Here is a 25,659-nt window from a genome sequence, read left to right as displayed (position 1 = left end):
CGTTGGAAAGCATCTAGATATTCGGGTTGCACATCTCACCAATCAAAGATTTGACATATATCTCAATGGGGCTTTCGGGTGATTCAAGAACGGTTCCATTTGAAAGCGGAACGATTTGATTTGGTTCGATTCAGTGGGATTTGGAGTCAATATGTTACGGCTTACTTGGTAAGGTTCTGATTGCAATGAGTTTCTTGTTGTTATTTTGCAAACGTATGAATGAACTTGTCAGCACTGTAAATGTGGCATTTCCTTCAAAGATATACAATATCTCTCCTATAAAAGGTGATTCGATACCTATCACAATATATTTTAGCCCTTTCGTGCACCCTGTAATCTGATAACATGCTAAACTGTCCACTTTAGTAACCGCTGTCCCTGAAAGGATTAAAATGTAAATTTGGTTTGAGTCTATGTACTCGCATCTTGCAAATGAAAAGTGATTTTCCAATTGAAATAATTTTTTGTTACGTTTTTGTTATGAGACAGGAGAAAAAAATGTCTGTATTTTCGCTCACTCCATTCACTTTCCGCTAGCATGTGCTGCATGGTTCTATGACGCTGACCAACTTGCAGTTTTACTAGCTATCCGATTAGGCAACCGACTAGTCGGGGCAGCACAAAATGGTTGCTCAACAAACTCAAAAATGGCGTTCTTTATTTACAGAGCGTCCTCAGTGTAGGGCAGAGCTCCGTTCCGACAGCGGTTGATTGTGTTGTTGAGCGCGCTAATGTGGTGGTTTCAACTTGATTGCCCACAATTCCTCACCTCAGACCGTCATTTGTCGGGACTGTCGTAAGCCCCGGCACACTGCCTTGTGGAACTAATTGCATTTCACCTTGTACAAAAAAAATAAAAAATAAAAAAAACAGTCACATGAACAGGAGCGTTGACATTTTGCCATGTTCTTTGACGTCAGCCGTCACGCACTGTTCTGTGATCGGTGGAAGTGGAGAGAGAGCACACCAGGTTAAATTCTCTGCTAACATAAACTCAATCCCGCTGTGTATAGAACCCCCAGGTATATTTTCTAGACCTCCTCTTTACATCTGCATCCCGTTCCTATTTTTCTTTATGCCTGCCCACTTTTAACATCCTTTGTTTTAGCATTTGCTAAACCTTCCTCCTCTTATTTGTGTCGAGTGGCAGAATGAGTGGTGACAACTCACCAGCGCGGAGTGGATCGGGGGCCAAGAGCCCGCCGGGGTAACGTCTAGGATTATGCAATACGACAAGCAGAGACGCAATGGGAGACAGTGTTGGCTCCATTAACCGCGAAAATGTACCGAATGAAATCTACCGAAAGGTCGGATGATTGACGATTCTGAATTCTTGCTAGGTGCGTATGTGAGTGTGAATGGGTGTCTGCATGTTATCGTTTTTTCGAGTAGGAAATCAAACTTAGGTTGGGCTCCGAAATATACAGTATACCTTCATGCAATCAGTTCATAGTTTTCTAACAAAATGTATCATGGCTTCCATACTCCCCCTGCAACCATATGTGGCTGTTTCAAAACTGGATTTGATACTTTTTGGGTTTTTTTTTTTTTTTTTTTAGAAATTCCTTTAAAAAAAGAAATTCTATAATCCTGTCAGATTAATGGATTGAAACAATTAGTAAGTATAATGACCTCATTTTGTAGACACTATAATTCACGTATAAGGACTTTTGCTTCGTCAGCTCGTAGGATAAGTTTCAGTGATTTATTTGTCATTTGTTTGCCATATTGGTAAATTCGCTCTCGGTAAGATTTGGTGTCACAATGACGTAAATGGAGTGCAAACGAAACCGTGAATGGACGGGCAAACACAAATATGGCACCCCGCAACTTTTTTTTTTTCCTACTTAAGCATTGGAAGCGGTCTTGTTAGTTTTGCGACCGTCTTTTGAAGCCTCCGAAATGAAAATGTTTTCCCCGTCGCCGCTTTTACGACACTAGTCATTCCGCTTGCGCGCACAAACCGGCCACAGTCTCCCAGCGGGACCGCATCTCGGTCCCGACGTTGGCCACAAGCGGATTCCCCAACCCCGTCACCGGCTGCCCCACCCAAACCGCGCAGCTCAGAGGTGCAAGCCGACGGAGGCGACGAGGCGGTTTGGCCTGCTGGCAGTGTTTGAGAGGCTGCTGACGTGCGTGTCGGGCAGGAAGTGTGCAAGAAGCAACGTTGGATCCTGTTTTTCAGACCGCAAGCAACTGGAGGCGCGCCGCTGCTGTGACTTATAACGCACAACACATCACAGCACACGCACACACACGCAGTGCGCTCACCCTGACCTCCCCTCATAACTTCCTCGCAAACCACTCCCCCATCCCCAAATTCCTGAATGCATGCACGCACGCGAATACGCACGCTTTCAGTGTCAATCATGCGTGGGGGGGGGGGGGGGGGCGGTGGTTGTAGTTATCTTCACACCTCACCTCTTCTGAATGACATCATGACGTCTGACTCTGTTTGACACTCTAAATAGGATTGAGCTTGTTCCCACGAGAACGCTGCAGGATTTCGTGCAAAAGTGTAAATAAAACACTAACTAGTAGAACGATGACTTAGTTTATGATTTATATCTTCAAAGGCTTTGTTAAGGAATTTATTCCGTGCTGTGACTTTATTTAGCCCCCTCTCTGTCGTTGGTTCTGTTCAAACACGAAAACAAAGAATGTAGAAAGCCGTTGGAGGTATTTACTCCTCACTGTGATTACAGTCACCTTGAGTGCCCCTCACCCCCCACTACCTTTAGGGCCCCCTCCAGAGGACATGTTTGACATGTCCTACTCTGACATCCCTTCACTGGCTCCCCATTCATTTTAGAGTTATTTTCAAGATCCTCCTCTTTGTTTTCAAATCTCTAAATAATCTTGTGCCACCTTACCTCTCTGAGCTCATCCGCCCCTACACACCTGCTCGGCGCCTGAGGTCTGTGGACCAGTCTTTGTTAGAAGTACCAAGAACTAAACTGAGGCTCAGAGGGGATCGAGCCTTTTCTGTTGCTGGTCCCTCTCTCTGGAATGACCTCCCACTGAACATTCGGCAAGCCTCCTCGCTGCCCATCTTCAAAGCCCTCCGCCAAAACTCACTTGTATTCTTTGGCATTCGACTCAGCATGGCTTGGATTTGTTCGTGATTTTACTGTTTGGTGCTTTCTACCGCCTTTATTGCCGATTTGTCTTACTGTTTATTGTGCATGTTAAATCGCTCCATGTACAGCACTTTGTATGCAGCGATGGCTGTTTGAAAGTGATCTATAAATACTGTTGACTTGACTTGTTGACTTGACTTGACATCAAAAGAGTAACTGTTATCTCGAGCATCTGTGTTCCTGCCGTCACATCAATGATGAGACCGAAGACAAAAGTGGATAGTGTTGGTCTGGTCTCACCTCACCACTCCCAACTTTTTCCAGCTACACCGAGTCAGACGACATGCACATGTCCTATGTTTCCAGGATTTGCATGGAGGCGTAACTGCCCGCCTCTCATTATCATATTCTCCCTATATATTCTCATGACTGCATTTTTTTTCCCACGCTTCCTGATGATGAGATCTAAGACTCACGGGAGCCCGAATCGATTCGTGTTGCGTTGCGATAAACTAAAGAAAAGACGACGCGGTGTTGGGTCTTCTTCCACCTTATAGAGAGACAAGAGAACCTGTGTCCAAGGAGGGCCAAAAGCAAATTGACAGCTCCCCCCTCCTCTACAGCTTCTTACTGTTTGGAATTAAGAACGTCAACCTTAGCAAGTGTTAGAATTTGTCAGTATTTTCAACAAACTTCGATATATACTGTACATGTATATTTTTTGGTCATACATCTGATAAGCGGCCGAAATGAGTTTTCTCCGCAGGGTGTCCGGGCTCTCCCTTAGAGATAAGGTGAGAAGCTCGGTCATCCGGGAGGGGCTCCGAGTCGAGCCGCTTCTCCTCCACATCGAGAGGAGCCAGATGAGGTGGCTTGGGCATCTGATTCGGATGCCTCCTGAACGCCTCCCTGGTGAGGTGTTCCGGGCATGTCCCTCCGGGAGGAGACCCCAAGGAAGACCCAGGACACGCTGGAGAGACTATGTCACCCAGCTGGCCTGGGAACGCCTCGGGATCCCCCGGGGAGAGCTGGAAGAAGTAGCTAGGGAGAGGGAAGTCTGGGCTTCCCTGCTAAAGCTGTTGCCCCCGCGACCCGGCCCCGGATAAGCGGTAGAAGATGGATGGATGGATGGACATCTGATAAGGAAGTGCTTGGTTGTATGCCCCCACCCATCCCTCACCCCCCCCCCCCCCCCCCCCGTAGCACCGATGGAAAAATCGTGGCTCTTTCCAGCAATGAAGTCCCCCGTCCCCGATGTAAGACGGTTTTGTTTTAACAGACATTATTCAACAGAGGCTCGACAGTGCTGCTGTAAGAACAGCGGAATGTCTGTTTCTGCTTTGTTGGTTCGTGGTAGTTAACATCCCGTGTAGTGAGTTTACAAGAATCCCTGCGTGTTTTTGTGGCGTTACTTAAAGACACACACACGAAACCACATGCAACGCAACATGAGACCAACGTGCCCCTTCTTGAGCGGTTACGATGACGTCGGCGGACAAACAAAGGCGTACTCCGCAAAGAAAAGAAAGGTGTGGCGACAGATGGATAGAAGTGGAATTACGTGTGTCAACTCATGTGTGCGCACATTACGTACACACCGCCGGCTTTCGGTTTTGCGCGCTTGCGTGTTTATGTGCATGCAGGAATGGAGCGCAGCCGCGTGTGGTAAGAGGATCAATAGGTTTTAGCGGAGTGGAGAGCGAAGGCATGCCTCTTACGCAGGGTCGGGACATCCCACGCGGGAGGAGGTGGGAGGCAGAGATAGGCTCAGATGGTTCATTGTTGTTGTTTATTATCGTTCACCTCCCTCCCTCTTCTCTCTCCCTTCCCCATTTCCTTACTTTCCTCTGCGGGATGTTGAGAAAGTAAGCGAGACAAAGCAGAGCGCTTTGCAACATGCTCGGTCACGCAAATGCCACTCCTCCTCCTCCTCCTCCTCCTACTCCTCCTCCTCATCCCGCCGCTGTCGCCCGTCAGCTGTTCTCCAGAGGAATGACTCCCTGAAGCCGGCTCACCATGTGGATGCAGGGCAGTCATTTCCAGACCTTTGCCGGAAGGATACCGAGGAAAAAAGGAGCGGCGGTGGCGGCGGCCCCAGAGGGCTCGGCGTGGGTGGCCGCACTGCTGGGAGTCCATACGCTGCAGTTTTTACACTGGGATCTAATCTGCCTTTGAATAGTGGCTTTTTTTTTTTACATGAATTTGATGGTGCTACTTCATTTTTAAGTGCTTTTTTTTTTTTTGTGCTACCAAAGACTTCTATTTTTAGTTTTTTTTTTTTTTTGCTGGACTCGTCTGGTTTACTGGAGCATGGGACACCATTCATGATAGTGGTGCACACTGTGGGTCTTTGCCCGTGGATAGAATCTTAGAATCCGAATTGGGAGGAAAAAAAAAAGCTGAGTCAGCCTCAGCATGAAGCCCGGACTGTGTCCAGGTGTATCCAGTGACAGAACCATGAAGCACCTTAGCCGCTTTCCCTTTAGAAGACACTCCTGGATATGGTGAGTTTCAACAAAGAACACCTGGTTACACTTTACACCTCATGCAACTCAGGCCAGGAAATAATCTTGTCAAACGGGTCCAACATTTTCCTGTTATTTTTTTCCTCTACATCAAACAAAACAAAAGAGCAAGTGCAACAAGTTGATGTTTACTGTTTTTCAACAGCCAAACAAGCTTTGGGACCTCGATAAACGCCGTGCTGCGTCGGTGGCCTTTTCCCCTGTTGTCAGTTTTTTTTTTTTTTTGGTTATTAGTCACCCCCCCGATGAGGCAATATGGTCTTTCGGGAATATTGTAGTTGTGCCATAGCTGCGCTTGAAAAACAAGAGGAAGTGTGAAGAGATGAGTCAGTGATGTCATCAGAAAGTGCTGTACGAGATGGCAAATTGCTTCCATTTTATGGCCATTAAGTCGACCCTTGGTAATCTTCTCATCATTTATAGCAGTTTGGCCGATGATTGTCTGCACCATGACGACGCAAGATGTGGAAAATCGTATAGAGCTCAACGCAGGTCTGCTGGTATTTCTTATTATTTGTTTTGGCTGGTGGGCTATTGAGTGACACCTTTGATACTACCACTGAAGCCAGAAAATTCCTTTATCAATTCTGCCCCCCACCATCCCCCATTCCGTCTCAATGCTGTTCATTGGGAAAAAGCCTCTCATACTACCCCCAAAGCCGGAAAATCTCCGTCAATTTCATCCCACAACCATGTTGGTGCCATCCTCGAAAAAGAAAAAAACAAAACGGCAGCTCTTACAGGTAGTGCACAAGAGGCATCTTGATACTACAGCCAAAGCTGAAAATTGTCCAAGGTAACTTGGCAGCCGCATTCCATGTCGGAGCCATTTGTACAAAACAGCGATTTGGGAAAAAAAAGGCAGAAAAACGACAGATTTACAGGCAGCCTTGCAATTTTCTGGAAAATGATACATAAAAAAAGCAAGAACATTTTGAGCTTTTACAGGCATCTGACACGATCCCCGAAGTTTGGTAGAAAAGGTAAAAATGATTTATACCGGATACAATGGCAATAAAGAAGGAAAGTTGAATAATGCTGACTTGTATCAGCAGTAAAAAAAGAAGAACGGCCCATTACCTTTGACACTTTGCAGGTTGACTTCACCCCCATACCACTTCCACTAACACTGATAGAGAACAGTGACAGAAAAAAAAATGTACACCATTCCAAATTCTGATACTCTCTACAAATCCGGAAAAAATGCTGGTTGACATTATATCACAATTCAACATCTACTGTTCATTTAAAAAAAGTGGAAAATGCCTACTTTTACTATGTTGACTGTGTAAAGGTTGTTTCTGACTCTACCACTTATCCATGAATATTATTGGGAGTGACTGGATGCCCCCACCCCCCGCCACCCCCTTCCCCATTCCATGTTGGTGCTGTTCACTAGGCAGTTTTAACGAGACTATTCTGTTCATCTTCACGTTAGGGTTCAGAGAGTTTTTCACTCAAGGCACAGAAGTTGAGCTGCTGCAGTAGCGGAAGTCGACGTTGACGTGCATGAAGACGTCAGGACAGTATTTTTATGTTACTGCATCGTCATGCACGGAAGAGGGCGGCCTTTATAGACAGGAAGGTGCAGTCAAATAACCCTTCATGATTGCTGCCAACACGCTCAAACATCCTTGTTCCTCTCCTGAACCTCGCACCGCTAGACTTTTGTAAACACTTTAGAGCAGACCCCATTTGAAACGACTTCCAGATATGGTGCCATTATTTCTATACTTACGCAGGATATTGCATGCAATAGGATATTGAGATTTTTTTTCTTCTAATCAATAGACCATTTCTTTCATGATTTATTTAATTGTGCAATTGTCTGAGTTAGATGTCATGCTATTTGAATGCTTTGTGAGCTGACAATTCCGCAAGCTGCCATGCTTGCCACATGCAAGCATTCGTCGATGAAACATGACGGATGAGCTCCATTTATAACCAAGCAAGGATTTTGGTTGGAATCAGTCACTTACCAGTGGACACCATTGTTGTTGAGGAGAAGTGCGTAGTGTGCGTGCGTGCGTGTGTGTGTGTGTGTGCGCGTGCGTGTGTGTGCGTGTGCATAGTTGCAGAGCCAAAGAAGGTTTCAGGAGGATGTGTATAATTCATTGCAGCTTGGTAATGAAGCTGTTCCCCTTCTGTTCGTGTTAGGAGTTGTGTGATAAAATGACTTGGGACATTTAGTTTAAAATACCACAGAAAAATACATTTTCTGACCCAACAACAATGAAAAAAAATTCCTATCTATCTATCTGCCTATCTGTCTGTCTGTCTGTCTGTCTGTCTGTCTGTCTGTCTGTCTGTCGCTATCTATCTATATCTATCTATCTATCTATCTATCTATCTATCTATCTATCTATCTATCTATCTATCTATCTATCTATCTATCTATCTATCTATCTATCTATCTATCTATCTATCTATCTATCTATCTATCTATCTATCTATCTATCTATCTATCTATCTATCTATCTATCTATCTATCTATCTATCTATCTATCTATCTATCTATCTATCTATCTATCTATCTATCTATCTATCTATCTATCTATCTATCTATCTATCTATCTATCTATCTATCTATCTATCTATCTATCGCTAGCTGTCTGACTCTCTCGCTCTCTCTCTCTCTCTCTCTCTGTCTGTCTGTCTGTCCAATCTATTTTATCGATCGGTCAAGCTGCCAAAAGGTTGCAAAGCAACCATTTGAACAGCTGCATACAGTTTTTCTTGTCCCATAGAAATTTTTGACATGTTCAAAATTGATGGCAGCCAGTTAAACTGTTTGGTCAATACACAGACTGTATAGGGCGCTGTCGAGAACAGTTGGTTTTAATTTGTGTGTGATGTTTTCAAAACCGAGTTTAAAACAGTCACACTTTCCCCATCAAAATAGTGATTGATGTGGTTGTTGTCATTTGGGGAAACTGCGTGTTGACTTGAGCAACTGCTTCAAATACTCTGCAATGTTACCTTGACACATGGTCTGAGGACTGGAGCTGTTTTGGCCTGTTTGAGCAGTTACGGATGACGCAAAGTGCATTTTTCAAATATGTTACTAGTTAATGGTCAATTTTCATTCCTGTGCCTCGACACCCTAATGTGCACCGCTTACGCATTAGCCCGAGGCTCGCCTCTGACAATGAGACACTTATCTCGCTCTCGTCTGCCATTGGCCTGTGACATTGATTCTCGTCGCACTCGGGCAAACTGTAGATGACTTTCTATCACTGCCTGTTGCTTTGCTTTTTTTTTTTTTTTAACTTTGGAGAGACCTGCTGTCACTTGTGATGACACAAACACATCACTCAAAGTTTGCAGGATATGCCAAGGGCTTCCACTAGCACTGTGTTTGCGTGCGCACACTTGCGCGTGTGTATGAGGTACTGCTCAGCTGCAATATCAATCTTGCCTTCCTGTGAGTATATTTCGTTGCCACTGCTGTGGCACTGAAGTTCGCGACACTCTCCCCACAGCAAGGCCAGGCAGTTCAAAACGGCGACACCTTTACCCTGTATCAGAAATGTGTTGTGGCAGAGGCGAAAAACACACACACTTGGTGACCAAAATGCTTCTTCATATGTAGCGGCTGAACTATTTAAACAGAGTTAATACCATACAGGTGACAAAAACTTGGCTACTCATTGGACAAACAGATTTGGTATTTTAATAAGTTGAGGATAGCTTTAAAAAATGCCTCTATCAATAGTTGAAACCAGAAAAAAAACTATGATCCCAAAACATTTCAGTATCATTTGAAACTCATTTTACATTCCCCTTAAAATAATGATTTGAATTTGAAAAAATAGATATGCATGTGAGGGAACTCTCCATAACATCCACTGACAACCCAGGCTAAACTTTGATCCACTTACACAATCCATCCTCGACATATATTTCTACTTTCTTTTTAGCCAGGATTTTAGCACCACCTTGTGGCATCTTAGGGCGTTACAGAAAAATGCAAATATTGCATTGGTGGATAGCGAACCACAAATAGACCAAGGTTCAGCGATATCATATTCAGCAAACTCCAATTCACTGCAGCGGTTCTTAATCATCTCACGGTGAAAATTTTGCTGCATGCCGAGATGTATAGAATTATATATATTTTTTCAGAGCACTTTTACTAATGAATTCCTGTGTACGTGCGCATGCTGCCTTTAAAATGAAAACTGACAGCCTCTTTTATGTGGCCTGTGAGAGCACGCATGTGTCCCAAGATGTGCGCAGTGCGGTGGTAACTTGATTATGAACTGACGTGAAGCTGAGACAAATTTCTTGCCGATTTGTCTCAGTATTGTGTGCATGGGCGCTAACGTGGAAGGTTAGCTCTTGCCCACAAAGTTCTCCCTGTTTCAATTCCTGATTTTTTATTTTTTTTTGGCAGGAAGCAACAACTTGTTTGACGAGAACGGTGTTTACTTGATTGTGTGTATTTTGCGTCAGATGTTCCACGTTCCTCAAGTGCCTGTTAAGTGTGCAGAATCACGCGTCAGTCCAGGAATCAACATCACAAGCAACGAATAGGTTAGGAATGCTGTTCATTGTCTGGAATTTAGTGTTGATTCATCAAATTGTGAATCAATCGAGTTAAAATGAACTGGACTTTAAGTACAGAGGTGCTACTGTTTCGCTCTCAACTAGTTGGCTGTCCAAAGAAGCACGAGATTGTAAGTTGAGGGACAGCGACGAATTGCCACAAGATGGCTGGCCAGTATTAGCATGATCTTCCTAATACCTTCCCATGAGCACTTAGTAGAATCAAAAGGCTAATAGTCACTAGCATAGCCACGGAAGCCCTTTGAACTCTCCCCACAGGAAATGCCATCCGCCAAAAGGAAGCACCAAGTGTCGTTATGTTCACAATTAACCATCCGGTAATATCCTGTTGTATGCGTGACTTTTATAGCGGCTTCGGGAAGTCATCACGGTGACAAAATACATACACTGCATTGGCTGTGTAGTAAAGAGCTCGGGGTGAGCCGTGGTTCATTTGTATGAGACAAGACGGCCCCCATCGGCGCGAGCTGTTTTGATAAGTGCCCCGTAATTCTTCATCCTTGAGCCATTTTAATCGAGGAATGTCACACATTTTATTAAGACTCCTGGGAAGTGTTTCATTTCGTTGAAAAGTGGCATAATATGTCTCTTTTAGTGATGAAAGCTGACCGAAAATCTCTTCGTAGTGAATCAGCTTGTCACTGGTCAGTTGAATAAAGTCTCCGGGAATAACAGTGAATGGTCACCTGCAGCCAAAAACAACCCAGAGGTCTTGTAGAAATAGATTTGTGCAAATAAAGTTCGACCATGACCAATAAAGATGTGTCTTGAGACACTCTGCTAGCAATAAGGCTCCCCAAAGCCCTGAGGCGGCTTTTGAGACCACATTGATTCCAAATCTCCATTTCTCTTTCAATTTGATTTATCAGGGCGCGCCGTCCGCACAGCAGCTGCGGCGCAGGGCCGCTCAATCTGGCGTTCATCTCGCCCACAAAAGGGGAGAAGACGGACAGATCAATAAGAAAGACAGAGCAGCTGGCAAAACCTCCCCCCGAGCGTTGGCGGTCTTGATGCATGTTTTTCAGAACGGTCGGAAATTAGGAACATCACCGCGGTTTTGACTCAAAGGCAACTGACCGACTGGGACTGAGTGATTGGTTTGGGAGATTAGAAACGTGGTTTGCTTCATAGGACTCCTCTATTTTATTCAAGTCAAGTGACTGCGCACCACAAAACAACATGATGATTTTCACAGGTCGTGACAAATAAAATCATCGTTCTTATTGGGGTTGCACTTTCCAGGTGGTGCTGCAATGCAGATCGACGCGAATACATCCATCCATTTTGTGAACCACTTAACCACCAGGATCGCGGGGGACATCCTGAACCGGTTGCCAGCCAATCGCAGTGCACACACAGACGAATAATCATCCACACTCACACCTAGGGAAGAATTTAGAGTGTTGAATCAGCCTGACAAGCATGTTTTTGGAATGTGGGAGGAAAGCGGAGTACCCGGAGAAAAGCCACACAGGCACGCATGCAAACTCCACACAGGATCGAACCCGGTACCTCTGCACAGAGACGTCGAAAGCTAACCACCGGACAACCGGGCTACCCCACTGCAAACTAAAACGGCAAGAATAAAACTTATTGCACAAGGATTGTGTGTGCGTGTGTGTGTGTGTGTATGTGTGTGTGAGTGATGAAAATGTATTTTTTCACAGATGGCTCACATTATCTATAATTTTACTCAGAATAGTGTCTGCTACTTTCAAATTACAAAAAAAATGGCAAATTGAGATTGTTTTTTTTCTTCCTCGCCCCATTTGATTAGACAGTAGCACAAAAATGAAACCTCTCCAAGTTCATGAACCTCTTGAAGCTAGTTAATGGCGAGCCTCGCAGGCTTATCCTTTCACTAGCCACATGCCCGTCCCAAACTTGGATTAGACAGGCCTTTGTCGTTTCTGTGAAAGCTGGTTCCGTGATACGTAATACGCGTGGTGAATCGGAGTGCCACTGTGCGGCCGTGTGCGTCAGCCTCTTGACCCAAACAAAACCTGAGGCTAGCCCGTAGATGCGATCAAATGCGGCACTTCCTGTACAAACAAAGGAGCCGTCCGCTTCAATGGTGCAACCGCTGCTAATAAATGGCAATGAATTGTGAAACAAAACAATGTGGATGGAGTGATGTGGTTGCCTTTGAAGGAAATCATCTCATAATAACGTCGGCATCCTGCTCTTGAGATGCAACTTTTGGACGTGACCTTTGTCACAGTTGGAACCGAGTGTATGACCGGGGCTATGTGAGAATGGCGCAGACCTCTGCCAAGGTAGAAATTCCCAAGTTGGATCAGTACGTAACTATCCACATACTTTATATTAATAAAGACCCACGAGCGTCGCTGTATACAGCAAGATCTCTTGAGTAATTGAGAATAAATTCTCGTTGGCATTGTCAGTCAACCCGTTAGCAAACCGTAATCAATCAATCAATACATATACCGTGTCAATAAAGGGTGGCTATGCCATGGGTAGATAAGGATAAAAACGTTTCAAACAATTTTGTAATGATAATAAAAAAAATAATTAATTGACATTTTTTGTGGGATTAATTTGAATGGATTTGACACGAATTTACAAATTATATATGAAAATACATTCCAGATTGGGGAAAGCATTTTTTTTTCATTGACAAAATATCACTAAATTGAATGAATACGAGAACATCTCAATATTGTTTGATTTGTCAGAAAAAAACTGTAATTCCGCTTGAAAAATTAGTCCATAAAATAAATGAAAATGACATTTTAGGTCTGTAGGTACATTGTTATAGTTGTACAATTTTTGTACGTTTTACTGACTGTGAACATAATGTTTCAACAACCACAGAATACAAAAAGTAATAAAAATAATAATTAAATGAACGGCGGCCCGGTAGTCCAGTGGTTAGCACGTCGGCTTCACAGTGCAGAGGTTCCGGGTTCGATTCCAGCTCCGGCCTCCCTGTGTGGAGTTTGCATGTTCTCCCCGGGCCTGCGCGGGTTTTCTCCGGGTGCTCCGGTTTCCTCCCACATTCCAAAAATATGCGTAGCAGGCTGATTGAACACTCAAAATTGTCCCTAGGTGTGAGTGTGAGCGTGGATGGTTGTTCGTCTCTGTGTGCCCTGCGATTGGCTGGCAACCGATTCAGGGTGTCCCCCGCCTACTGCCTGGAGACAGCTGGGATAGGCTCCAGCACCCCCCGCGACCCTAGTGAGGATCAAGCGGTACGGAAGATGAATGAATGAATTAAATGAACCAAATTTAGGGAAAATTTGTGTTATGAATGCAACAAATATGAGTGGACTCTTGATTTGAGATAGGTGGGCCGGATTAAGATCATATCCCATCTTGTTGCATATAACTGCACTATATATCTAAAATTATACACCGTCATGATTCATCGCAAAGACAAAATGTGGAAAAAAAAGTCGGGGGGGAAAAAATGTGCATGAGAAATCGTTTTTAATCCTGCTACCAAACACACAATAATTGGAAACCTCACGCCCTTGGAGGAGGTAATAAGCAGCCGCTGTGGCGCAACCGCGTTCCTCGTGGTCAGTGGCGTCCCGAAGCGGCGCCTGACACGCGTTCCGGGAATCGCCCTCATTAGTGGCAAAGCTGGATGACGCTAACGATTTGGATGACGACAGTGTTTATGGCCGGGCGTAATCAACGGCTTAGACGGGGGTGGGGGGTGGGGGTTTAGAGAGGGAGTCCCCCCTCGTACCTGGCTGGACTAAGTCATAATGACATACTTGAAACTTTCTACACTACTGCGTTCTTTCTCTGGCTTGTTTTTCCCTCCCGAAAACTTGGCATTGCATCCTCATTTGTGCAAACATTTCAAACCAATATTTAGCCAGCACTGTCCTGTGTGTGTGTGTGTGTGTGTGTGCTGGCACCCGATGAATGCAATGGCTTCCTCGCAGGAAACACACTCCCACTTGCACAATCCCAACTGTTGCCGTGCGTTTTTCATCCAGCCGGTAGCACAGACTCGCACGTTGTCGTCGTGTCGAATAACACTCAAGTCAGCAGTCATTTTGGACTCGTTCAATACGCACTGAGAACATTTAAATGTGCCGCCGGGTTTAGTTTTTGTCTTTTTTTTTTACAAGTGACATTTTGTTTGCTTTTAATTAAGGAGCTCTGTGGGCTGTTGCAATTGTGCATACCGGGAAGGTATAGTCAGTCGACTTCTGAGCCTTTTTGACCCCTTGAGGGCCACCATACAATGAATTGGAATGATAGAAAAGCCAAAGAAAAATGAACCAATGCGCCAGACGATGTTTCCCTTTAACGTCCGTAGACCAAGTTCTTGTAGCGACATTATTTTTCATGTAAATTTGAGCCAAATCCTCAAAAAAGTATTATTCTGGCATGTTGAGATTTGAACATTTTGACCCCATAGAGCCACCGTATTTCAGCTTGTATTCATCAATTGTGCATTTTGTTGCAGCCCGGTAGTCGAGTGGTTTGCATGTCGACTTCGTAGTGCAGAGGTACCGGGTTCTCTTCCAGCTGCGGCCTCCCTGTGTGGAGTTTGCATGTTCTCCCCGTGCTTGCGTGGGTTTTCTCCGGGTAATCCGGTTTCCTCCCACATTCCAAAAACATGCGTGGCAGGCTGATTGAACACTCTAAATTGTCCCTAGGTGTGAGTGCGAATGGTTGTTCATTTCTGTATGCCATGCGATTGGCTGGCGACCGGTTCAGGGTGTCTCCCGCCTACTGCCCGAAGACGGCTGGGATAGGCTCCAGCACCCCCCGCGACCCTTGTGAGGATCAATCAGATCGGGAAATGAATGAATGAATGCACTTTGTTTTCACACATCACTATCTGTACGAAGGATAAAGGAGGACCTCATGACAAATGGGCAGTCGCTGCTTTCAAACTGCTCATTTTTAAATTAATTAATTCATTCATTCATCTTCCGAGCCACTTGATCCTCACTAGGGTCGCGGGGGGTGCTGGAGCCTATCCCAGCTGTCTCCGGGCAGTAGGCAGGGGACACCCTGAATCGGTTGCCAGCCAATCGCAGGGCACACAGAGACAAACAAACATCCACGCTCACACCCACACCTAGGGACAATTTAGAGTGTTCAATAAGCCTACCACGCATGTTTTTTGGAATGTGGGAGGAAACCGGAGCACCCGGAGAAAACCCACGCAGGCCCGGGGAGAACATGCAAACTCCACACAGGGAGGCCGGAGCTGGAATCGAACCCGGTACCTCTGCACTGTGAAGCCGACGTGCTAACCACTGGACTACCGGGCCGCCTTTTTAATTAATTTTTTTGTTTTATTTTATAAATTACTTCTTGCTCTTTTTAAGTGGATTTAAAGATGGCCTGTTCAGACTGTGCAACTCTAATTCTTGTTCGTGTGAATGCATGTTGTGGCGCGCTTACATAAAATGAACATGAACATATTATGTAGTCACGCACGCACACACAAACCCACCGGTGTTCTAAGCATGTCTGCGCGTGTTGGGGAACATCCAGGATTACCTGTTCTGCGTTGGCGCACAATGACGGGCAGTCCCTGACACCCGCACAAACACGACGACAGTCTAATGGGGGTTTCCCCTTTGTGAACTGTCCACAATGTTCACACAATAAAGGTAGGATGATGAGGGGCCTTGCCGTGCAAACTCAGAGACAAGAGAGAGAGAGAGAGAGCGACACACGCAAGACGCATCCAACAAAAGTTGTCCAAAAAGCTTGTGGTCTCAGCTGTGGGTCACACACTCTCCCCGGCGTAGTAGTGATGTCATCAGGGCTTTAATGAGGGATTACTCTGACATCAGCGGGCCCGCTGCCAGGTTAACCCGATTAGCTGGCCCATGTGCTTGTGCCGTACTGCATCTCAAGCGCTGTCGCTGTAAGTGTGCGCGCACACGCGTGTGCGGTAACGTTTAAGAGGCTGCCCCCGTCCATTCATCTCTCCATCAATTTGTGTCTAGAGAGGAAGTGGATTTCACAGCTAGCTTGCGCGGACGACACGAATCCGACAAGGACTCGACGGCAGACCCGCGGTGCCACTTGATCATCTGTTTCATTGTGTCCGTTAATCGATGGAAGTGAATGGTGTGTAATGTAGTCGAACACGTGCGCGCACACAGATGCTGTAACGTTCAGTAGCTTGCGAGATATTCGGCCCACTTGAACTTTTATGACCTTTTGCCGCATTTCAGGCATCAGACGTGAAAATATCAAATTTGATTTGTGCGTGTGTTCAAAATCAACACTAGGTGGGACACAGTCATGAAAAAAAAATGTGGCGTGCACAATTATTCACCCCCCAACTTTAGACTTTGCAGTTTTGAACCATCTTATTGTAGATTCTGCTTTATGTTTACGAACATCGTCTTGTTGGAAGCCAAACCTCTGTTCTCAGTTACCCAATGCAGGCGGCGCTGAAGCCGTTGTCGCCAAAATTTGTGGGGTTTGTATGTTCTCCCCGGGCCTGTGTGGGTTTTCTCCGGGTACTCCGGTTTCCTCCCACATTCCAAAAACATGTATGGCAGGTTGATTGAACACTCCAAATTATCCCGAGGTGTGAGTGCGAGCGTGGATGGTTTTTCATCTCTCTGTGCACTGCGATTGGCTGGCAACCGGTCCAGGGTGTCCCCCGCCTACTGCCCGAAGACGGCTGGGATAGGCTCCAGCGCCCCCCCCCGCCCCCCCACCCCCCGTGTGACCTTTGTGTGGATATTTACATTTGTCATTTACTACATCCTGCCTTCATGTGATTGAATCATGGTTCCTTGCAAATGTTTTTTTTTCTTCTTCTTGGATCGATTCCCATTGTGTCGTGTTTACATCACGTCTACTCTCGTCATCCTCGATGTTGTCATCATTTCTTACCCTTAGCAACTGCATGCTGATTGGTTACCTGTCCCTTTTGAAAGCTGCCACGTCGCCAAGGCAACCACATTATAAACATGACTCGGCAGGCACGGTAAAAGGTAGGCAGGAAGTGCGGGCCGGGGTGAGGTGAAGGAATTGGTTGTCGTCACACTAAACAGCCCCCCCACCCCTCTTGCCCTTGACGCGAGATGCGGCGAAGTGGACCGGCCTCTTGGCCACGCCATTGCAGAGACTCTTCCTCTCAATACCTTTGCTCATTCAAACACAACGGAAGATGAATAGTCAGTCTTTGTCAACCTGCTTTCTCGTGGCTGAAGTACAGTTGCCATGGTGATAATCTGCCACTTTAGCAGGAGCCACGGGGAGTGTGTTTTCTTTCCTTTTCTTTTTTCTTTCTTTATTTTTAACCATTTATCCACTGCTGCTGGGAATTCAATTAACTCTGACGTATGTGCTTTGTGTATGAACCCATTAGCCAGTGGTGTAGGAGAGATGGATGTGCGGCCAATCTCCGCCTCTTTGTCGCATCGGATTGTCGCTCAAACTCCGTTATCCGTGGAGAAACAAGAACACCAAAAAGGGAATGCACTGATTGATTGACTACATTAAGTATTTGTAAACTCGCCAAACTATTACTTTCTCGGTCACTCAAAGTCACAGTTAAGTATTCATTTGAAACTAAAATGACCCAGAACATGCTGGAGAGACCAGGCTAGCCTTGGAACGCCACGGGGTTCCCCCAGAAGAGCTGGATGAAGTGGCTGGGGAGAGGGAAGTCTGGGTTTCCCTGCGAAACACTGCTCCCCCTCCCTGCAACCTGACCATAAGCTGAAGAGGATGCAATAGAATCGAATTAGTCATTTCACATGCACAAATACAGAGCAATACATTCACAGTTAGAACCCATCCAAGAGGCATTAAAAAAAATTACTAACAGAGGCAGTCCGAATGGAGAGACCTGACAGGTTGCCATACGGCGCCCCGATTTTCTGAGATGAAAAAGAAAATCTTTCAGAAGAAGGGGGCGGGGGAGTCCCCATCTTTGCTCCTATAAAGGACAGTTGGATGGATGGAGCATTCAGCCTCCATGTGCTTCAAAGTCAATCAAATCTGCCCAGGTCCTTCACAATCATTAGTGTAGGCCACGTGTAACCTAAAATTTAAAAAAAAGCAAAGATAGCAGCATTTTTCAGTCCTTTGAATGGTTCATTAAGAGCAAGTCAAGTAAACCCAGCATCATCATTGTCATCGGTATTTGTATCTACTTAAGTAGAGAATGCAAATACTTCATTCACCTCGGAGTACAAGGCAGCGCATGTCAGGGAAGGCGGCAGACCGTGTGATGGCGATTGCGTCATTTGATGCGCTGACGGCATGTGTAAAGCATTGTGCTTGTTTTGCGAGGAGGCGCGGGAGATGATTGTCTCTGCACTGGAGCGTGCGCGTGTCACCTGTCCCGACGCGCCTACCTAAGTCACTACATGGGTACGCGGATGTCACAAAGCCACACACACACACACACAATCTGTTGTCACACGCTGGATGAGTCTGACAAAGCAGAGCTGCAACGGGAATACCACTGAGATTTATTGTGTGTGTCTGTGTGTGTGTGTGTGTGTCCAGTTAGCAATCTCTACATTCAGGTTTTAATCTACAATTCAATCAAATGAATGCATTCATGTTTCATGGCGTTGTTGCTAACATCAATCTCAAATTTCAAATAAAACTATCGTCACTGAGAGCGTTTGTCTGTCGAAAAATAAAAAGCCAAAGTCAATATACCAAAGAGGTCCAGCGTTGTAGTTGTTTTTTGTTTGTTTTTTTTGTTTTCACATCTGTGGACTACGTAAATTGACAATTTTGATTTCTGGCCCCTACCCAATTTATTCTGTTGTTTACTCGCATTCGTGACTTAAAGTGCAGTTCAGTGTCCTCTGTTGACTCGTGGCTGCTTTTGTGGTGCACTACCCCCACCTGCTGGTGGAAAGGTTCACTTACAGCACTTGAATGATTGTGAGTGTTCGGATTGAGTTACACCGTATCAATTTATCGTGTAAAGTCAGAATACCGCGATTAAAGTGAGAATTTTGCCAACCTTGTTTTTTTTTTCTTCATTAGCCCTAGTCCTCTTCCGTATGTCACAGTCTGACAGGGAAGGATTTACGTCGACCAATGTCTGTCACTTCTGATGTCATTTTAGTTTGGGGTTGAGATATAACAACAATACTTTCACTACTGCTACTAAAAATCAGGTATTAATACATGACTATTAAACAATACATTTTTATTATTATTAATATCAGTAGTAGTTATGATTGTATGTGTGTTATCTGTATTTATTATTTAATAGATTGAAGTCTATCTTATAGTGCCTGTATAGATTTGCTTCGGCTGTTCCTTTTCAAATTGTGAACTGCGGTATCTTCTTATTAGTCCTATATGGGAAAAAAAATAACAGGACATTTAGAAAATAGACACAATAACAACAACAACAAAAAAATAATAATGTACGTCGCAAAAAGATATTTTAGCTGCAACTGTGTGGGTTTTCTCCAGGGTTCTCCGGTTTTCTCCCGCATTCCAAAAACATGCATGGCAAGTTAAGAGAACACTCTAAATTGTCACTGGGTACGAGGATGAGCACGGATGATTGTTCATCTATATGTGCCCTGCGAATGCATAGCAACCTGATCAAAATGGACCCGCCTACTGCCCGAACACATAGAAAATGGATTACTGGATGTTGAGTCACTGTCAATGTTTACATCATATGAAACTTTTCTGCTGATTGAGACGATTATTATGAGAGGTGATATTGTTTGGCCCCAGTGGACCTTGTACATTCCATCCTGTAGACTTGGGCCCCCTATCTCCTTATCTGAAATCAACGGTCTCAAACTTGGGACTTAAACTGGACAGTGATTTCAAACTCGATCGGCAAATTGGTGGCGTTGTTAAATCCAGCTTCTTTCACCTTAGACAGCTGGCCAAAATAAAACCTTTCCTCTCACATGAACACTTTGAGACAGTAATTCATGCCTTTGTCACATCCCGGCTCGATTACTGCAACGCCCTGTACTTTGGAGTCAGCCAGTCCTCCATCAAGCGCCTTCAGCTGGTACAGAATGCCGCTGCTCGCCTCTTGACTGGTACTCGTAAGAGGGAGCATATAACTCCTACTTTGGCATCCCTTCACTGGCTCCCCATTCATTTTAGAATTATTTTTAAGATCCTCCTCTTTGTTTTCAAATCTCTGAATAATCTTGCGCCACCTTACCTCTCTGAGCTCATACGCCCCTACACCCCTGCCCGGCGCCTCAGGTCTGTGGACCAGTCTTTGCTAGACGTACCAAGAACTAAACTGAGGCTCAGAGGGGATCGAGCCTTTTCTGTTGCTGGTCCATCTCTCTGGAATGACCTCCCACTGAACATTCGGCAAGCCTCCTCGCTGCCCATCTTTAAATCCCTCCTCAAAACTCACTTGTATTCTTTGGCGTTTGACTCAGCATGACTTAGATTTGCTATTGTTTTTACTGCTTGGTGCTTTCTACCGCCTTATTACTTATTACTTATTACTGATTCGTCTTACTGTTTATTGTATATGTTAAATCGCTCCATGTACAGCACTTTGTATGCAGCGATGGCTGTTTGAAAGTGCTCTATAAATACTCTTGACTTGACTTGACTTGACGATTATACATCAGCAAATATCGTCATGCTGTTCCACCCCAGAAAAAAGGTAGGACCAAATCTGCGCTCGTGCGAACAACTGGGAAAAAGAAATTGCAAACGTTAGTGCCAAGCCCTGTTTTAAGACATTATTTCCCTTACAAATAGGCACATTTTAATATTTTACCGCACATAGAATCCAAACCTGTCTTGTGTACAACCCCCCTCCCCAGCTCCAAAATGCTTGTTGTCTTTATTTTTAATCCGTTTTTTTAAAATATATGTGTAGACCCCAGGAAAATGAGCAACCAAAACATCATCTTTCAATGATAAAGTCCACTCCGCTGTTAACAGGCAGAACACTTTGGCAAAGGAGCCTCAATGTAATTGTTGAACGAAGGGACTTTCAGGACGTGAAAGTGCGGCCATCAGTCTGCAGCATTACTATAAAACGTACTTGATTATGAGCTGACAGATATGATAAATTAGTTTACTCTGCATTTGCACTTTGCCCCCCCCCCCCCTCCTATTGCATCCCTCGCTCTCTCCCTCTATCATCTTTTGACTCCAAGTCACACCCACCGCCTTACTCTCTCTACACACTCTCCTTCTCCTCTTTTTCCCCCTCAACCTCGGTGGTACCAGGTGCCGCTCGGTTGGCCTTCGAGTCCCCCCACCCTTACCCCCCTTGAACTCCCACCCCTGGTCAAGATGAGTTTACCGGTCAACTCCGAGTACTTGTCGCTGGAGAGGATAGCGCGCTACCGCCACGCCTGCTCCAACGGCTCGCCCTACGCCACCAACAAGCCCATCGACATCAAACCTCGCGGCAGGAGAGGGTATGCAAGGTTTAGCTTGGCTTCGAGAAATCCAGAAAGTTGCGTGCTTGCTATCAGAGCCAGAAAGTCGGCCTGAACTTGAACGGGTTTGCTTTGTGTGCATTCTTATCTGCGGAGTTCTTCCATCTGCTGTCGTCTAGCACTGTTTACTCAACATTCTATGTATCTGTGTGTGTGTGTGTGTGTGTGTGTGTGTGTGTGTGTGTGTGTGTGTGTGTGTGTGTGTAGGGGCGTTTTATATCCCAGGGCCTCAAGCAGGAATAACCATGGTGACCCCCCCCCCCAAAAAAAAAGATGATGAATTGGTCAGGCTGACATGAGAGATGATAGAGAAACAAAGATGCTGTACCTTAAAAAAATTAATCAGACATGCGAGTATTTTATTTGTGTGTGTGTGTGTGTGTGCAAATTGAGCATATGAGGTTGTCAAAATAATAGCGCTATGTACTATCAAGGTGGGATACATTTTCTGAAATGCCGTAGCTATCAATTATATCGCATGGTGAAATGCCCGTTGCACACGCCTTTTACAGATCAAAATTAAAAACAACAACAAAAAAGAAAATATCTAAAAAACTTGACCTGTGAGAGAAGTCAATTTTTGAAAATCAGCCTAAAAAATAAATTGAGGTACACACAACGCCATCTTCGATTAAAATTTTCTGTTGACCAGAGAAAGAAAGGTTTTTGCTAATGAGAATGAAGTTGCGGGGCCCCCCTTCCACTTGGGTGTCCTGTCCTGTTGCAGCATCTGTGTGGCTGGACGGAATATTCCCGTATTCCTCATTCTTTTTGGTTTTTCTGACCAGGTTAACATCAAATGAACACTCAGTCATTGTGTTCAGGCGCACCGCTCATAATCTGAGCACTCTGCGCCCATTAGGGCCCCCGCACAGCAAATTTCAAGACCTGATTAGTTGTATTAGTTCTGTGAGTAACATCCACTCAGTGACCTCGAGCAACAAAAACAACACCCAAAGATGTATGAATGTGGAATCCGGGTAGGTGCCTTTTTCTGCGTGTTTCACTGCGGTGTCGGATTATTTGCATATGAATTTAAGATAATGGCTGTGTGGACATATAGATATGGATTGTAGCCTTGTCAATAGCGCGCCCGAGCCATCTGTGCTCTGCTTCGTTGGCTGCTATTTATACATACTGTATACCAACGTTGACTCAGAGCACTTTCTCTATGTGCACCACACGCTGGACTTTTCTCTCTCTTTTTTCCCCCCTCCCCCACCCTTCAAATCAATAATTTTCTCTATTGATGTTTGCCACTTCAGTCTGTTGCTGCCTACCGCTCGTTTTATGGCAGGCTTAATGCTGCACTCGCGGTGCAATCAGCACTAGGTGGCTGCCTTGTCCACCAAGAGTGGGCAAGATTTTTCTTATTTGGCCTATGAGGGTGGAATAAGGTGAATAATAATGTCATTCATTTATCATCATCATTCTTATTATGAATGTTTGCGGGTGACATGTTTTTTTTTTTTTGCTTTTTGTTTCTTTTTGCTCATATTGGTAGATTCAATTAGTATTCAATTCTGTTTTATCATTTCTAAAACTAAATCTGACTATATAATAGTTATTAATGTTCTGGGTTTCATAGTACTGTAACAAGAAAATATAGTGGTGGTCATAATTATCTAGCTTTGGAAAAAAAATCTGAATCGCAATATGTATTGCATTCGGAAACGGGACTAGTAGAAGTAAGTTGAGCCATTCCATGCACTCGATGTCCCCTCCTGGAATTTTGTTGGCCCTTGTTTTGGTTCCCTATTTTTGCATTGTATTTTGCTGCTTTAAAACGTTCCAATTTAGCTTCAAAACTTGTCAATGACAGCCATTAAAAAGGGGGCCGTCGGACTGAATATTTACAGATTGCTCTAAAAATGGCCCGGAATTATTAAAAATGAGTGAAAAATACTCAGTGAGCTTGTTAGTGAAAAGTGGGCAATCTTGTCCTTCTGTAGGAGGTGTATGCATTTTTTTCCCAAAAAATTGCTCACTAACGCATTTTATTTAAGAAGCAGTGCAATAACAAAAGAGGATTAATTTCGCACTTAATTTTATGATCAGGTGCTCCCGAGACCAGACCATTTGGATATTAAAAAGTCAATTTCCAACAATAGTTGTGAAGCACTTTTCTATGCAGTTATTCCCAACCAGGGTGTTGTGGGAAATTAGGCAATTTCACTTAATTTGTCCCAAAAATATTATTTATTAATTACCACTGATTTATTTTGTGACAGGCAAAACGATTTAAAAAATCTTCCATTGCTGTTTTTTTAATATAATGATTTTGAAATAAATGGCAAAAAGATGAGAGAAAATTACCTTATTTCATGTAAATTTAAGGAAAATGTTTTACTGAAAAATCGGGATTTATCAGGTTATATAATGTCTGGACAGTATAGCCCAGTGCTAGGTTGTTTTATGTGAAACTTGAAAATGTCCCTAAAAAGTGTTGAATTCCTTTGAAATGGGATGGATGGCGAGACATTTAGTTTAAAAGAGGACTGTTTGCATGATTGCAACAACTGCCTCAAGCGTGGCTTGGATTTTTTCTTTCACTTTTACGGGGATGTTGAGGTGCGTACTCGACAACGCTCGCACGTCATACTGTACGTCGCACGCACGTCGCAGCATTAGCATCCCGCTTGCACCTCAAGGCCGCTGCCTCCGCCGAGGCCGCCTTCCTTTCGTGACATGAAAGCCCCGTACGTGCGACTGGAGTGGATGGCCGCGGTATTATCAGTCAAAAGGGTCGGGCAGGCCGTTTGTTTTGTCTTGAATGGGGCTGCAGATGGACGCGTTTGCATCTGCATGTCTTTTATGTACGCCATGCTTGCTGCGAACAAAAGGCAAGCTTGCGCTGACTGATGTCACTCTGCCGTCGCTTACGTTTCTGGTCAGTCGGAAATGTTCAAAGCTGCTTTAAAGTTGACCTCAGGGCGTCTTGGTGTTGAATGTCTTTTTTTGTGTGTAACCTCAATCATCATGCAGTGGAAGGTTTTTCGATGATGGGGGTGGGGAACCTTCAGCTGAGAACATTTGATGTTATTCTGAATCCACTATGTAATTCAGAAACCAAAAGCGACAATGAATGTGGCCTTGCAATCCCTTTTTTTTCCCTGGTGAATTCTTGGGCTGAAGCTATTGAATATTGTGCATGCATTTTTTTTTCCCCACAATAGTGCTCTGACTTGCTTAAACGGTACATTTGAGTGAGCCTGGCTTATAATATACAGTGTGTATATATATGGTCAGTCATAATTGTTCATGTTGTCAACATCAAAGTATGCAGTCATTTCCGCCTATTAAATTTCCTTTGAAAGTATTCCGACGGCACTTACCAGTCTATATAGGGAACTTGCTTAGCGGCTAGCTGCTAGCTGCTAATGCTGAGAACAGGTGCCATATTGTACAATTTCAGCACATTTTTTTTTTCATCCTTAATTAAAGATTGAACGTGATTTCAGGGTAACGTGTTAATCTTGTGACGCCAATTTAAATTTCAACCGGGTTCCAACTATCCAACTTTCATTCAGGAAGGAGATTCAAGTCAGCCATCATGCGCTGTCACAACGCACTTCAAAATAAAAGCGTATCATGGCACTGATATCCGTGTAGAACTGGATTTGGGGATATTTCATTTTGAAGTTGGTCTTCTCAGTCCATTGGGGGCGTCTGACTGTCATGCATAGCATGAACAATCGTTGCTGTGGCTGGCCTGAGTCTTCTTCTCGACGGTGCACCCCAATTAAACGGTATCCGGGGCAAAAAGAATTCCTGGAGCATTTTCTTTACGTAGTCAAATTACTCAAGGACCCGTTTCACCCCGAGCACATTCTTGAAATGGCCGTCAATCTTTGACGTCATTTTCTGCCCCCGTTGGGCAAATAAGCTTTCCAAAGTAGCGAGCATCGCAAATGAGCCGCAGGAAATGATCCAGTTTCTCTTCATTCGTCTGAAAATGAATTCTTTTGTGACAATATCATGTCTTTGGTCAACTCTCTATGCTACTAGCATTGTAATACTGACAGATAGAAATATTCAACACTCTTTTACTTGTTGGAAAAAGGTACAATGGCCCAATTTTTTCACTTGTCACGGCTT

At 44.5% G+C, this 25,659-nt stretch overlaps 1 protein-coding gene across 4 annotated transcripts in view; it reads left to right on the top strand.

Annotated features, from left to right (window-relative positions):
• The window catches only part of pde4d (phosphodiesterase 4D, cAMP-specific), a 166,985-nt gene that overhangs the window by 106,038 nt on the left and 35,288 nt on the right, over nucleotides 1–25,659 (top strand). Inside the window, exon 1 of one of the 4 annotated variants that reach the window (XM_052068456.1) lies at nucleotides 4,428–5,584. The exons of the other annotated variants lie outside the window; for them this stretch is intronic. Coding sequence (XP_051924416.1) covers nucleotides 5,496–5,584 — 89 coding nt within the window. The 5' untranslated portion in view covers nucleotides 4,428–5,495. Of the gene's footprint in view, nucleotides 1–4,427; nucleotides 5,585–25,659 lie in introns of those variants that run through there. 4 annotated transcript variants of the gene reach the window in all.

This window comes from Hippocampus zosterae, chromosome 6, assembly GCF_025434085.1.
Source record: "Hippocampus zosterae strain Florida chromosome 6, ASM2543408v3, whole genome shotgun sequence".
NCBI classification, from domain to species: domain Eukaryota; kingdom Metazoa; phylum Chordata; class Actinopteri; order Syngnathiformes; family Syngnathidae; genus Hippocampus; species Hippocampus zosterae.
Note: the sequence above shows the minus strand (reverse complement) of the source record. Positions and strands in the feature narration are given on the sequence as shown.